The 15,614-nt window shown below is 38.9% G+C and overlaps 1 protein-coding gene across 1 annotated transcript in view; it reads left to right on the top strand.

Annotated features, from left to right (window-relative positions):
• LOC110564562 (solute carrier organic anion transporter family member 1A5-like) overlaps window positions 1-15,614 on the top strand; it is a 43,949-nt gene that overhangs the window by 12,056 nt on the left and 16,279 nt on the right. The window contains exons 4-6 of the mRNA XM_060384413.1: window positions 8,064-8,170; window positions 11,134-11,280; window positions 14,486-14,584. Coding sequence (XP_060240396.1) covers window positions 8,064-8,170; window positions 11,134-11,280; window positions 14,486-14,584 — 353 coding nt within the window. The remainder of the gene's footprint in view (window positions 1-8,063; window positions 8,171-11,133; window positions 11,281-14,485; window positions 14,585-15,614) is intronic.

Genomic DNA, 15,614 nt, shown 5'->3' with positions numbered 1-15,614 from the left:
TCAGTTTTTTATCTTGGCCATTCTCATGGGTATAAGGTGAAATATCAGGGTTGGTTTGATTTGCATTTCCCTAATGGCTGTTGAAGTTGAGCATTTCTTTAAGTGCTTCTCTGCCATTCGGTATTCCTCTCCAGAGAATTCTCTGTTTAGCTCTGTTCCCCATTTTTAAGTGGATTACTTGGTTTGCTGCTTTTCAGCTTCTTTAGTTCTTTATATATACTGGATATGAGTCCTCTATCAGATAAAGGGTTGGTGAAGATTCTTTCCCAATCTGTACGCAGTCACTTTGTTTTGATGACGGTGTCCTTTGCTTTGCAGAAGCTTTTCAGTTTCATGAAGTCCCATTTATTGATTGTTGCTCTTAGAGCCTGTGCTGTTGGTGTTCTGTTCAGGAAGTTGTTCCTGGTGCCAATGAGTTCTAGGGTATTCCCCACTTTTTTTTCTAGCCAATTTAATGTGTCTGGTTTTATGTTGAGGTCTTTGATCCACTTGGACTTCCGTTTTGTGCAGGGTGATAAGTATGGATCTATTTTCATTTTTCTACATGTAGATATCCAGTTGGACCAGCACCATTTGTTGAAGATGCTATCTTTTTTCCATTGTATGGTTCTGGTGTCTTTGTCAAAGATCAGGTGTCCATAAGTGTGTGGGTTAATTTCTGGGTCCTCTGTTCGGTTCCATTGATCCACCATTCTGTTTCTATGCCAGTACCATGCAGTTTTTAAAACTGTTGCTCTATAGTATAGCTTAAGATCAGGGATGGAGATACCTCCAGAAGATCTTTTATTGTAGAGGATAGTTTTAGCCATTCTGGGTTTCTTGTTATTGCATATGAAGTTGAGAATTTTTGTTTCCAGGTCTGTAAATAATTGTGTTGGTAATTTCATGGGAATTGCATTGAATCTGTTGATTGTTTTTTGTAAGATGGCCATTTTTACTATGTTAATCCTGCCAAGCCATGAGCATGGGAGATCTTTCCATCTTCTGATATCTTCTTCTAATTCTTTCTTCAGAGACTTGAAATTGTTTTCATACAAGTCTTTGACTTCCTTGGTTAGGGTTACTCCAAGGTACCTTATGTCATTTGTGGCTATTGTGAAGGGTGTTGTTTCCCTAATTTCTTTCTCAGCCCTTTTGTCTTTTGTATACAGAAAGGCTACTGATTTTTTTGAGTTAATTTTGTATCCGGCCACTTTGCTGAAGGTGTTTATCAGCTGTAGGAGTTTCCTGTTAGAGTTTTTGGGGTCACTCATGTATACTATCATATCATCTGCAAATAGTGATAATTTGACTTCTTCCTTTCCAATTTGTATCCCCTTGATCTCCTTCAACTGTCTTATTGCTCTATCAAGGACTTCCAGAACTATGTTGAAGAGATATGGAGAGAGTGGGCAGCCTTGTCTTGTCTGTGATGTCAGTGGGATTGCTCTAAGTTTCTCTCCATTCAGTTTGATGTTCGCTATAGGTTTGCTGTATATTGCCTTTACTATGTTTAGATATGTGCGTTGTATCCCTGATCTCTCCAATACTTTAAACATGAATGGATGTTGGATTTTGTAAAATGCTTTTTCAGCATCTAGGGAGATTATCATGTGGTTTTTTTCTTTCAGTTTGTTAATATGGTGGATCAAGTTGATGGATTTCCCTATATTGAACCACCCCTGCATACCTGGGATGAAGCCTACTTAGTCATGGTGGATGATATCTTTGATGTGTTCTTGTATTTGGTTTGCGAGTATTTTGTTGAGTATTTTTGCATCAATGTTCATAGGGAGATTAGCCTGAAGTTCTCTTTTTTGTTGAGTCTTTGTGAGGTTTAGGTACCAAGTTGACTGTAGCTTCATAGAATGAGTTTGGTAATGTTCCTTCTGTTTCTATTTTGTGGAATAGTTTGAAGAGAATTGGAGTTAGCTCTTTTTTGAATGTCTGGTAGAATTCTGTGCTGAAACCATCAGGTCCTGGGCTTTTTTTGGATGGGAGAATTTGGATGACTGCTTCTATTTCCTTGGGGGATATAGGACTATTTAATTGATTTACCTGGTCCTGATTTAGCTTTGGTAAGTTGAATCGATCAAGAAAATTGTCTATTTCATTTAGATTTTCAAATTTTGTTGCGTATAGACTTTTGAAATAAGTCCTAATTATTGTTTGAATTTCCTCAGTGTCTGTAGTTATGTCCCCCTTTTCATTTCTGATTTTGTTGATTTGGATGGTGTCTCTCTGCCTTTTAGTTAGCTTGGCTAAGGGTTTATCTATCTTGTTGATTTTCTCAAAGAACCAGCTCTTGGTTTCATTGATTCTTTGAATTGTTTTATTTGTTTTTAATTGATTGATTTCAGCCTTGAGTTTGATTATTTCCAGCCGTCTACTCCTTTTTGGTGTGTCTGTTTCTTCTTTTTCTAGGGTTTTTAAGTGAGCCATTAAGTTGCTTGAATGCGCTGTCTCAATTTTCTTCTTGAAGGCACTTAGTGCTATGAACTTTCCTCTTAGCACTGCCTTCATTGTGTCCCACAAGTTTGGGTATGTTGTGTCTTCATTTTCATTGAGTTCTAGGAAGATTTTAATTTCTTTCTTTATTTCTTCCCTGACCCAGCTGTCTTTTAGTAGCAAGTTGTTCAGTTTCCATGTATGTGTAGGCTTGTTGTTATTTCTGTTGTTATTGAGGTTCAGCTTTATTCCATGGTGATCAGACAGGATACAAGGGATTATTTCAATCTTCTTGTATCTGTTGAGGCTTGCTTTGTGACCAACTATGTGGTCTATTTTGGAGAAGGTTCCATGAGGTGCTGAGAAGAAGGTAAATTGTTTTGTGTTTGGGTGTAAGGTTCTGTAAATGTCTGTTAGGTCCATTTGATTCATCCCTCTGTTAAAGATATTGTGTCTTTGTTTAATTTCTGTTTAGTTGACCTGTCCTTTGTTGAGAGTGGGGTGTTGAAGTCTCCCAGTATTAGTGTGTGGGGATCTATGTGTGGTTTAAGTTTTATCAATGTTTCTTTCACAAATGTGGCTGCCCTTGTATTTGGGGCATAGATGTTCAGGATTGTGATGTCTTCTTGGTGGAATTTTCCCTTGATGAGTATGAAGTGTCCTTCCCCATCTCTTTTGATTAATTTTGGTTGAAAGTCTATTTTATCAGATATTAGAATGGCTACTCCTGCTTGCTTCTTGCATCCATTTGCTTGGAAAGCAGTCTTCCATCCCTTTACCCTCAGGTAATGTCTATCTTTGTGACTTAGGTGTGTTTCTTGTATACAATAGATTGCTGGGTTTTGTTTACGCATCCATTCTGTTAGTTTGTGTCTTTTTATTGGAGAATTAAGTCCATTGATATTGAGAGAGATTAATGACCAGTGTCTGTTAAATCCTTTGACTTTGATGTTGGCTGTGGTCATACGGTTGTGTGCTTGGTTGCTTTTTGTTTTACTGTAGTGGGGTTATTTATTTCCTGTGTTTTCTTGGATGTAGCTAGTTTTCTTGGGTTGTATTTACCCTTCTAGTGTCTTCTGTAATGCTGGATTTGTTTGTAGGTATTGTTGAAATTTGTTTTTGTCATTGAATATCTTGTTTTCTCTGTCTATGAAGACTGAGAGTTTTGCTAGGTATAGTAGCCTGGGGTGACATCTGTGTTCTCTTAGGGTCTGCATGATATCCGTCCAGGCCCTTCTGGCTTTCATAGTCTCTGTTGAAAAGTCAGGTGTGAATCTAATGGGTTTGCCATTATATGTTACTTGGCCTTTTTCTCTTGCAGCTTTTAGTATTTTTTCTTTGTTCTGTATACTTATAGTTTTGATTATTATGTGGCGGGAGGATTTTCTTTTCTGGTCTAATTTATTAGGTGTTCTATAGGCCTCTTGTATTCTTATTGGCCTTTCCTTTAAGTTGGGGAAATTTTCTTCAACGATTTTGTTGAAAATATTTCCTGGGCTTTGAGCAGGGAATCTTCTTTTTCCTCTATTCCTATTATTCTTAGGTTTTGTCTTTTTATGTTGTCTTGAATTTCTTGGACAGTCTGTGTCAGGAATTTTTTAGATTTAACATTTTCTTTGACAGATACATCTATTTCTTCCATTGTATCTTCCACACCTGAGATTCTTTCTTCCATTTCTTGTAGCCTATTGGTTATGCTAATCTCTGTAGTTCCTGCTTTCTTCCCTAAGTTCTTTCTCTCCACAATTTCTCCCATTTGTGTTTTTTTTAATGTTTCCAATTCTATCTTCAGGTCTTGAGCTATTTTGTTGGTTTCCTTCACTTGTCTGACTGTATTTTCATGTTTTTCCATCAATTCCTTCAGCTGTTTGTTTGAACAATCCACTGTTTCTTTTATTTCATTCAGTGATTTAAGCATTTCCTCTTTAAAGGCTACAGACTGGCTGCAGCTTCCTCTATTTCTTTTCATATTTTATTTGTTTCCTCTGTTATCTTCTTCATGAGCATAGATGTTAGGTCATCTCCTTGTATTTCAATTATGCTGGGGTGTCTAGGGCTATTTGCCCCTGCATAACTGGGTTCTAGAGATGCCAAATTGCTCTGGCTTTTATTGATTGAACTTTTATGCTGTCCTGTACCCATTGGGCTATCTTAGTTGTTTGAACTTAGTTTCTGGTTGTTCCTGGACTCTTGTAGTGGAGAGAATCCCTTTGTCAGGAAGATGGTCTTTCCTGAAGGAAGCCTTCTCAGCTTTTTTGGGTATAGTCATTGGATGGCCGGTGTTTTTCAGGAGTTGTTACAGCTCCCCTCAGGCATAGAGACCTGGGTGGTAACTGTGGTCCTTATTAGTCAAGAGGGCTCTCCTCTCACCGGGAGAAGTCCTGGAGACAGCTGCCCTCCTTCTGGGTTTCTTTCTGTAAATTTAGTGATCAGCTGCTGTAACCTGTGTGTCCTGTGGTTTGGTTGGTTTTGTTAGGGATAACTGGTTGCCCCTTGGAGCAGTATCTGGGGGTTGATCTCAGGGTTCCTTGTCTTTTGTAGGTCTGAGGTTGGGGCTCTGTGCCCCAGAATCCAAGAGGTAATCTGTGGTGGGTCAGTACTGCTCTCCTGGTAACAGCAGGCTATCTGGGGCACAGCAGTTCCCTGGTTTGGGCCAGTCTGTGGGACTTTTTCCGGGGATATACTGGGTTGCCTAAGTCTGTCCCCTTCGCTTCATTCCTTGTTCCTTTTGAGGGTTTCTCCAGACAGTGACTCTAAGACTCTGGTGTCTTGGGGCACACAGTTCTGTCTGTAAAAAGTAGTTGGTACAAAGCAGGCCTCTGGGCTGGCGGAGCGTACGCCCGCCTGCTAATCTGCGGGTGCTGGGTTCCCAGTATCCCTGTGCTCCCTGCTTGGGCCTGGATCTGTGATGGCTGGGCGTATTTGCCTGTTTGCGATCTGCAGTCTGCTAGACTTTCCCCAGGCATAGCCTAGGTGACCCCAGCAGCACGGTTTCTTCCTTCCCCGTGGGGCCCTCTCCGGGCATGGGTTCCCAGTCCCTGTTGCACTGGGGTGCGCAGTTCGTCTGTAGGGGTGAGCTGGGTGTGCAGCTCTCAGCACGGTGGGAGCTCAGTTGTGATGGCGGCGGGTACCTGTGGACCGTGAGACCTTCCAGGGAAAGACTGGGTGACGCGTGATCAGACTCGCAACTTTGCTTCCCCATGGGGTTTTCTTGCGACTGGGACTCCCAGTCTCAGGCACCCTTGTGCCCACTGATCAGCCTGGGAAAGTGATCGGGACACGCAGCCTTGCGGCTCCAGCCTGGAGACCCAAAGCCCGAGTTACTTGGGATTTCTTCCGGGTTCTGGCTGGGCAGCCAAGAGTGGATCCAACCGATTCCCATTCCGTGGGAGCCTCCCCTCACCTGGGAAACACGATCGCTGCAGTTTTAGGGACCAGAGTTCAGTCTCCTGGTCGCTGCACGGAGAGTGCTGTCCAGCTTCTCAGACACAGTGCTCTTCCGGCCGACCATACTTTTGATCTATCATTTATAGTTTTGTATTATTAGCTATTTTTGTTTGTGTATGTTGTGTTGGTGGTAGGAAATGTGCATGAGCTTTCATGTGAGGTCAGGCACCAATTCTCAGGAGTTGATTTTTTTTCTACCCTGTGAGACCTGAGGTAGAATCTAAGTTGTCAGGTTTCCACATAAGCATCTTTACTTGTGGAAGCATTTTGTATCTCACAAACCTCTCCCCCCCCTTTTTTTAAAAACACAGTGGTGCTGAACTCACTCTGTAGTTAAGAATATTCATGAACTTCTGATCCTTTTGCCTACATCTCCTGAGTTTGGGGATTACAGGCCATTTACCACCATGCCTGATTTTATTGAGTGTTCAGGATCAAACCTGGGTTTGGTGGTGCTTGCTAGGCACCAAGACCAATTGAGCTGCATCTCCATATCTAAATTTTCATTATCTTTGAGGAAATGGGTTTTTCCCTTTTTTTGTTTTTAAACATTCCAACTGACATTTTATTGTCATTTGGGGAAATGAATGGGCTCTGAATGAAGAACTGAATTTTAAGTGGATAATGAATCAAATGAAGGAAGTGATAGTGGATGGAATTTTAAAAATATTTTTCCATTTCCTGTTCTATTCTCATCAATGTCAAGATATACTAGATCATTATTGTGTTTTTCTACCTTTTTTTTCCAAGGGTGATAATTCTTTGAATCTGTCCTATTCTCATGGGACTGTGAATAGAGAGACACAGGACCTTGTCCACACACAGTTCACTGACCAACTCTGTGGGGACCTCCAGGAAGTTGTTCTAAGGGAATGTTATTCTGACTTTTTTGTGTGTGCTATATTGTGCAGCCTAGAAATTAAAATGTTTGGCAGGTATGACTTCATACTCAAATTCAGCAGCCTGTGTTTTCTCCTTGCTATCCCTCATCTAACAAACACTTAGAAATAGAGCTAGCATAGGAACAGAGGCTTAGATGGACACATTTTCCTGATTGTGAAGTGTGTCATTTTCTTTCTCAGACAAGCTGATCCTTGGTGTTTTGCTCAAGTTAAGGACCACAGTTTATTAGCACTTTTGGAGCCATGACATTTTGTAATCAGATGATGGATTCTGTCACCACTTGTTATGGTGTATGGAGTTTTATCTTGTGTTGGAGTTATTGAACACATGTAAGAATGGTTGTTTGAAGTCTCAAAAAGGAAGGATAGGGCCACAGCTTGGAGAACTAAGCAGATATCTTGTTTTGTGTTGCTTGTGTCTCTCTAAAGCTTTTGTCTTCTTAATTCTACTTTATTGAGGCTTTCTTTTATTATCTTGCTTTTGTTCTTTATATCACTCCAATTATTTCCAGAAAATAGCTATTTAGAAATTACAGAGAGTGAATTTTGGCATTAGAGAATCTGAAATTTATGTCACTTTCATGGAGAGACTTGAGAGCTAAATATAAGTAGGAACACATTTTGGTGATTATCAAGCTCTCTTGATGATATCTATTACTTTTATTTACTTATTTACTTTTTAATGGCAGACTCCTGTGAAACCCAGGCTACCCTCAAACTTGCTGTGTAACTGAGAGTGGCCTTGAACTTCTGATTTTCCTATCTCTACCTCTCAGATGCTTCATAGATAGACATGAGCCACCACACGCAGTTTAGGCCATTCTCAAGCTTAAACGCAGGTGCAGTTTAATGATACAGATTTTCCCCCTCTTTCTCTCTCTTGCTCTCTAACTCTTCTCTCTCTCTTTCTCTGTGTGCATCTTTAGACTTTTGTTTATGTGTGTATATGTTTTCGTGTGTGTAGGCATGTGTAAGCACAAGCATGTGTCTCTGTATGAGTATGTACATGTGTCGATCAGAAGACTACTTTATGAAGTCATTACTTTCCTTCCTTCATGTGGGTTTCGGGGATTGAACTCAGGTCATCAGGCTTGTGCAGTAAGTGCTTGACCTGCTGTGTCATCTCCCTGGCCTCACCTAGGATTTATGGTGATGAGAGTGACTGCTATGTAAACATGTCTTTACTGGCTCTAGATGCTGTGTTTTCATTGATGCAGGGGTCACTAATCTACAGATGCTCTCCTTTCATTCAGATCCTCACAGTGAATGTTTCCTGTGTCCACACAGATATGAATATGAAACAACGATTACACCTGCAAACAACTTATCTTCAGACAGCTTCCTGTGTATGAAAAACAGAACCCAGACGTTAAAGCCAACGCAAGACCCAGCAGGTTGACTAGTGTTTCTCATTACTTTCTGCTCAGAGAATCAGCCACAGAATACTCCCTTATGAAGGACTTTGAATATGATACTCAGTTTAGTAGAAATGTAAGACAAATGAACAAAATTTATTTCTCCTTTCAGGGAAGTGAGTTGTCTAATAATCTAGAATACTCTCCCTCCTGAGTTTGAATATATATGTTAAAACTCCTTTGTTTCTTAACCAACACTGTAGATTTGGTCACACAAGCATAAGAGACTTAGGCCCACCTTCCTTCTTTCAGTACTTCTCAATAATGCCCGCATCATGACTCTATCAACAGATTAGTCCATTGAGTATGGCAGAGCCACGATGGCCTGTCTCTGGACATGTCCCTCCAGACCCAGCTATATGTTATATAACAGTGCTTTTACTGCATATATTAGTTACTTTGTTTTACTCTGACCAAGGGACTTACACAAGGAAGAGTTTATTTGTGTTTACGGTTCTAGAGGAGTGGTTCTCAATTTCCTAATTTTGCAACCCTTTAATATAGTTTCCAATGTATGGCAACCCCAAACATAAAATTATTTTTGTTGCTACTTCATAACTATAAATTTGCTACTTTTATTAATCATAGTGCAAGTATCTGATATTTCTGATGGTCTTAGGCGACCTAGTAAGGTTCTTGAGGCATGTTCTAGAAGAATGAGAATCAATCATGGCAAGGAAGTATGGCAGTAAATGCAGGAATCTAGGAGCTCACATCTCCATTGTAAGCGTGAGGCAGAGAGAAAGTCAAACTGGAAGTAGGATGACACTTTAAGGTATTGAAGCCTATCTCTAGTGAGACATTCTTCCTAGACCTCCTAAAATAGAACCACCACTGGACACTTAAGATTTTTGTTTGTTTGTTTGTTTTTCTTTTCTTTCTTTTTCCCTTTCCTTTCCTTTCTTTCTTTCTTTCTTCCTTCCTTCCTTCCTTCCTTCCTTCCTTCCTTCCTTCCTTCCTTTCTTTCTTTCTTTCTTGTTTGTTTTATTTGTTTTTCGTGTAGCCTTGGCTGTTCTGGACTCACTTTGTAGACCAGGCCATCCTCAAACTCACAGTGATCCACTTGCCTCTGGGTTCCCAAATGCTGGAATTACAGGTGTGTACCACAGCTCCCAGCCAAGACTTAGTATTAAGTACCAGAGGGTCTAGGGTGTCTTTTCATTCAGACCACCACACTATTCATACTGAGGGCTTGGTTTGGTTCCAGAATTGACAGGTTGCTCACAAACACCCCTAAGTCCAGTTCTGGGAGGTTGGGTGTTTTCTTCTGGCTGTCTTGGACATGTATACATGTGGTACACAAGAAAGTGCACACATTTACATATACAATTTTAAAAGTACTTGATGTGAACTGACAGACTAAGATCAGAAAGGAGAGGAGAACCTCCCCTATCAGTGGACTTGGGGAGTGGCATGCATGCAGAAAGGGGAGGGAGGGGGGATCGGGAGGGGGGGATCGGGAGGGGAGGAAGGAGGGGCTTATGGGGGGATACATAATGAATAAAGTGTAATTAAAAAAAAAGTACTATTAATGTCATATAGACTAAATGACTCAACACATTTCCTGAACACAGTCTGGAGCTGACTCAGCAGAATCATCTCAGATCAGAATATCTCCAGTTTATGCCAGATTCATGACACAAAAATTACAGTCGTTTTCAAGGCTTGTAATTGTCACTGCTGCTAGGGAATCTGTGAAGATCAAAGTAACTTGAGAGTCAAAGAGGAGCCATGTCTGAAGCTCTGAGCCACAGAGATGTCATAAGGAGAGACAGTGACCTCCATGCTAGGTTTCTCATCTCCTGATTAGACAGGGATCTCCAGTTATCCTCTCCCTAACCGACTTTTGAAAAGCCTCTTCTTGTCCTCCTTCCATCTCAGTACATAAATTAAGATCTTTCCACATGCAGAGTCCCAGAAAAAATTCTTTATTCTTCCAGCAACTGATACTTTCAGTTTTGCTTTAGAAGAGGGTTGAGAGTCTACCTGTGATCCCTAGACAGAAATCATCATGTTTATTAAAAACACAGTTATGAACTCCTGGAGATGGAAACTTATTTTCCTGAACTAGTAATGAATAAGTGTTAGGCCTAATGGCCTGTTGTGCTTAGTACATTTTTGGGCAGCCCCTGACCAGTCCACAGGAGAGGATACATTGCCTTTCACTTCCCTGAAAACATGATGTCACAGCTTCCCTATGGAGTGGCAGTTCATTTAGCTTAGGGTAAACTTGGGAGGTATGTGCAAACCTTCACAGATTTCTCCTTTTGCCTTTTAGTTCCCTTTGGCCTAGTTTTTTTGTCATTCCACTCATCATCTGCTACTTCATCAGTTAGAATATTTGGTTGATTTTAAATGATGGAATGTATAGAAAATATTTTTATGATTCAGGTAAAATCTTTCGACAAAGTAAGTGAGGCTATAGAGATCTCAAACTTCCATCTGTGTTGTCTAAGTACAGCATGGATTTTCAGAGACACACACATGATTGCTTTTTTTTTTCTTCCACAAAGTTGTCAAAGAATGAGGCAGTGCACATATTAATTAACTGGGCTCCCTGGCTGGTGGAAAACTGAGTTCCTGGCAGTGAAGGAGAGTCCTTGTTTTTATTGCTTGTCTATTACTGTGGTATAAATTTTCACAACCAATGTGTTGTCACTAAACACTGACTTGAGAAGAGGTATTTATCTTTCGTTATCTCTCCCACCCAAGTATTTATCTTTCGTTATCAATCCGGTGTAGGATTTATGCTCCATTGGTGAGTATTCTCTCAAATACACAGTAGGAGTGACTCCCTGATGCACAGCCAGCATGGTAATGTACGTCACTGTATGGTTGTCATGGATTTGTGACCTATGAAAGGCTTATAAAAAAATTAGAATTAACTATCAATAAAATTGACTGTCAATATACACATGCAGTTTTCTCTTGTTTTAATGCAGAGTGTGTGAAAGAAATGAAATCATTAATGTGGATATATGTAATGGTAGGAAATGTCATTCGTGGAATTGGTGAAACTCCTATCATGCCCTTGGGTATTTCCTACATAGAAGATTTTGCCAAATCTGAAAATTCCCCTTTATACATTGGTAAGTTTGAAAAATCAGGCTTAGGCATGTACAAATAGATTATTGGTTTGGATGCTTTGTGGTTTCCAGAGGGTGAGCAGAGTGCTACACATGTAGATCATTAGATTGTGCAATGATCTACATGTAGCTCCAGACAAGTAGCTCCAGACAAGCTATTTCATCAAGCAGCACCTCACTGTTGAAAAGGCCTCTGTTCTGGGGACCAACAGTCCTCTGATGCTGCGATGCTATCTCTAAACCTTTAAGAAGTTCCCCAGTATTTTCTGAAAATAATATTCCTTAGGATCAATTGTTTCTTCTATTTTTGCTTCTGGTTCTCAGGCCATGTTTGGTGGACAGGAGCTTTTACCTGCTGAAACATCTGTCTGTCCCTGTAGTGTTTTCTATTGTCATGTTCTCATAAATTTTGCATAGTAAGACTTTCCAAACTCTGTGATTATAATGTCTTCTCTATCATCTTCACCATACCAACTGGTTTCTTATTATCATCCACTCTCTTTTACTATTCAGGGCTCTGTCCTCTACTTTATGAAGTTAATAGCACAGTTTCCTTTCTTATAAACCCTCATTTTAGACAGGTTTCTTCATAATTTTAATAAATATCTAAGTTCATTCAATTAGTTTTTTTCTCTGAAATTATCTTTAAAAATATCTATGCATCTAGCAGGCAAGAGCCAATTTAGTGTCTACCTTCGTATGTTGCCTCCTAAATAGTCTTAGTTTGTTATGAATAATTTGTCTCTGTTCTTGAGTAAATTTGTTTGTAGTTGATTATAAATCTATAACTTTGTATATAAAGACTTTTTGATTAATGTAGACATATTTCTTAAAAAAAAAGAAACAAAAACCCAAATAGGATAAGAGAAGAAAGGAATAGGCTTAGGATTAATGAAGATGAACTAATTAATAAAAAGAAAACCCTTTTTTTCCTTTTTGGAGACTTTTAAATTTGGCAATATTTTTTTGTAGTGTTAAACTAGTCCTTGTCTTTAGATCTCTTTACAGACATCTAAGGAAAAAAATAGAAGCACTTACCTACAATAAATTGTTAAAATGTGGATGTCTTTTTCAAACCCTATAGAAAAATTATATATAAATATATAAAAATATAAATACATAAAATTATATACATAAATATATGACATATCATAACTATATTAAGGTGAATAATACATAATTCATATATCTTTGTTTAATACATAAATAGGCACTTAGTATCACAAATAGAGCTATATAATTATATAAATTATAATTATATATTTATATTATATAATTATATATAAATTATAATTATATATTTATATTATATAATTTATATATAATTAAATAGATAATATTTATTATATATTATATAATTATATAATAAATAAATATATAATATATAAATATATGTGTTTATATATGTTTTCCTATATATAATCAAATAACTATAAAACATATTAGAAAGTTGGAATGCAGTTTCACAATGGTTCTGTACCTGAAGAGACAAAGAAACAAAAAATATAAAAACCAATAGTTATTTATGCTAAATATGGAAGAAATGTAATTGCTTAGGGAAGACATAAAAGTATTGAGAATTCATAGGTCCACATACTGGGGCATTCTTTGCAAATTGGTTAAAGTGTGAGGAGGAAAAGCCAAAGAACAAGCATCTGGGAGAACAAGTACAGTTTGGAGTAGGTGTTAGGAGAAAGCAGTCAGATGTGGAACTGGCCAACGTTAAGAAATAAAAATCAGAAATAGACAGGAGCCAAGATGGTTGCACTGAGCAGGGTTCCTCCAGGAGTTCAGAAATGGAGACTGGGTGGAGCCTTCTTGAGCCCCACCCCCTCGACTTATCCCACACCAGGCTGTATGTAGCTCAGGACCCTAAGCAGCCATGTGTAGTTCAATGCAAGAATGAGAGATGCCACTGCCAAGCAGGACACACTCTTTCCATGGAAGGAAGTTTGAAAACTAGAACTTCGAGGAAGATGTGCTACAAGAAATTCATTTTAACACACACTCATTTAGAAACTGCTAGTTTTATTCCTGTTGATGTGAGAAAATGAAACTTTGGAGAGAAAGGGGTTCATTTGGAGAAAGGGGTTCATTTAGCTTACAATTGTGTCATAATAGCAGAAGCTTGAAACAGCTGGTTACCCCTACAGGAGCAGAGAGAGTGAATGTACACATGCTATGTCTTTGCTTTCATGGTAGTGCTCCACTGTTTCTCCACTCTTATGAAGTTCAGGACTCCCTACCTAGGGAATGGGACCGCCCACAGTGCGCTTGGTCTTCTCACTTCCATTAACTTAATTCAGAAATTGACTGACATGTCCACACCTAAACCCAATGCAGATAGTACTTCACTAAGACTCTACTCCCAGGTAATTCTAGGCTGTGTCAAGTTGACAATGAAAGCTAAGCCTCACAGAGACGCTCTGAAAACATGGCCATGGACACATCAAAGGACTTTGTTCACATCATGGCTTTGATGGGACTCCCTGTGATAGAACAGTCTTTGCGTTTAACTCAGTGTAAAAGAGAATTTGGAAAGTGGCTTTAAATAATGAGGCTTCTGTGTCAGTCAAACTTTCTTTCATTTTAATAAATACCTGAGGTAATGATTTATTTGGCCCACTGCTTTGGGGCTTTTGGTTTATGTTGCTGAACTGTGCTTTGAAGGCCTGCCACAAGGTAGCCCATCATGATGGAAGGATATCCAGCCTATTTTATGACTGGGAAGCAAATATAATAAGGAAGGGGCTATGGTTCTACTCTAGATTACCTGAAGACCCACCACCAAGCCCTGCCTGGGAAGAGTTTTATCAGACTCCAGTGATGTGCCCCTGGAAAACAAGTCTGCAACACAGGAAGTTCTGGTGAACAATCCATATTGCAACAATGGGAGCTTTTTTCTCAATATTTATAAAAACTCATGTATGTACACATAGCACACATATGTATATGTAACATATATATGTACATGCTGTATATATACCAAACTTAATTTCTTTATCTATTGAATATATAAAAATATCTGAGCTAGTGGAATGTGTAGGTCATTGGTAGATCACTTGCCTGGCCTATTGGATTGGATGCCCAGCTCTGCAAAGGAAGGAAAATAAACCTAAGATTAAAAATAATTCAATCTCAAGGCTTTATTTGTACAAGCAGATTTCTTTGTGTATTCATGTAAATTCCTGTCTTTGTTCACTTCCAGGGATTTTAGAAACAGGAAAAATCATTGGCCCTTTGATTGGACTTTTGTTGGGATCCTTCTGTGCAAGGATTTATGTAGACACGGGGTCTGTGAATACAGGTAACACAGTGTGTTTTACTTAGACAGCCCAATCCCTAGCATGTGGAAGAATGTTCAGGGATGCTATATATACCACTGCCTTTTTTGATCCTCAGTTAGCTAAATATCACTTTTAGAAGATAGACCTAAGGGGAACAGAGGTAAGGGTAAAATGCCACCTTAAGATTAAAAATCCACAATTCTCTCAGCATACTTCAGCCACACCCTTTGTTTCAAAACAATTTATTCACATACATTTTTCTCAATAAGGCAGTCACTGTGGATGACAAAACAGATCTTTCTGCTATGTGACAAGCACCAATTAATAAAGGTTTCTCATGACAAACAGGGTAACTCATTATTGCTGGAAAATACATCACGACATTCTGCTAGATAAAATTAGTTTTTAATTGAATACACAAAATATAAAAATAAATGAATAACATTTTATTTCATTATCTTTGTTATGTATATGTGCCCCCCTCTGTCTGTGTGTTTTTGCGCTGTGTGTGTGGGTATCGCCTGGGTCAAGAGGGTGTCAGATCTCCTGAAATCAGAGTAACAGGAAATTATGTGTTTCCAAGTGTTTGCTGGGAATAGAAGTCAGAAGCTCTGCAAGAGCAGCGATAACTCTGAACTGTCTCTCCAGCCTGCTTCCTTAGCCACTGTGATGCTTTGAGTCAGGAATGCATCAGGTTAAAGCTGGTTTCTTAAGTATGTCTCAAATCTTGTTTCTGTCTTTTTGAAATGTAGTTTTAACTATTGTGCCATGTGACACACCACACTCTTTTCTTCTTCCATAATTTTCTCTTAACCCAATTGGTGAATCTCAGACACTTTTTTTAAAGGTCTGAATTAGCACAGTAACCTGGCAGATCCTGATCTGCCCAAGATTAAGAAGAAGTCCCATAATTTAAGAAGTAGAGGCAGAGGAGTTCAAGGCCAAAAGTTCAAGGCTCAAATAAGAACAATATGAAATGTGTAAATTGTTTACAAATAATATACAAAGTTTAGGTTATATGAATTCATGAATCCTAATAATTTTCTACAG

Source organism: Meriones unguiculatus, chromosome 5, assembly GCF_030254825.1.
Source record: "Meriones unguiculatus strain TT.TT164.6M chromosome 5, Bangor_MerUng_6.1, whole genome shotgun sequence".
NCBI classification, from domain to species: domain Eukaryota; kingdom Metazoa; phylum Chordata; class Mammalia; order Rodentia; family Muridae; genus Meriones; species Meriones unguiculatus.
Note: the sequence above shows the minus strand (reverse complement) of the source record. Positions and strands in the feature narration are given on the sequence as shown.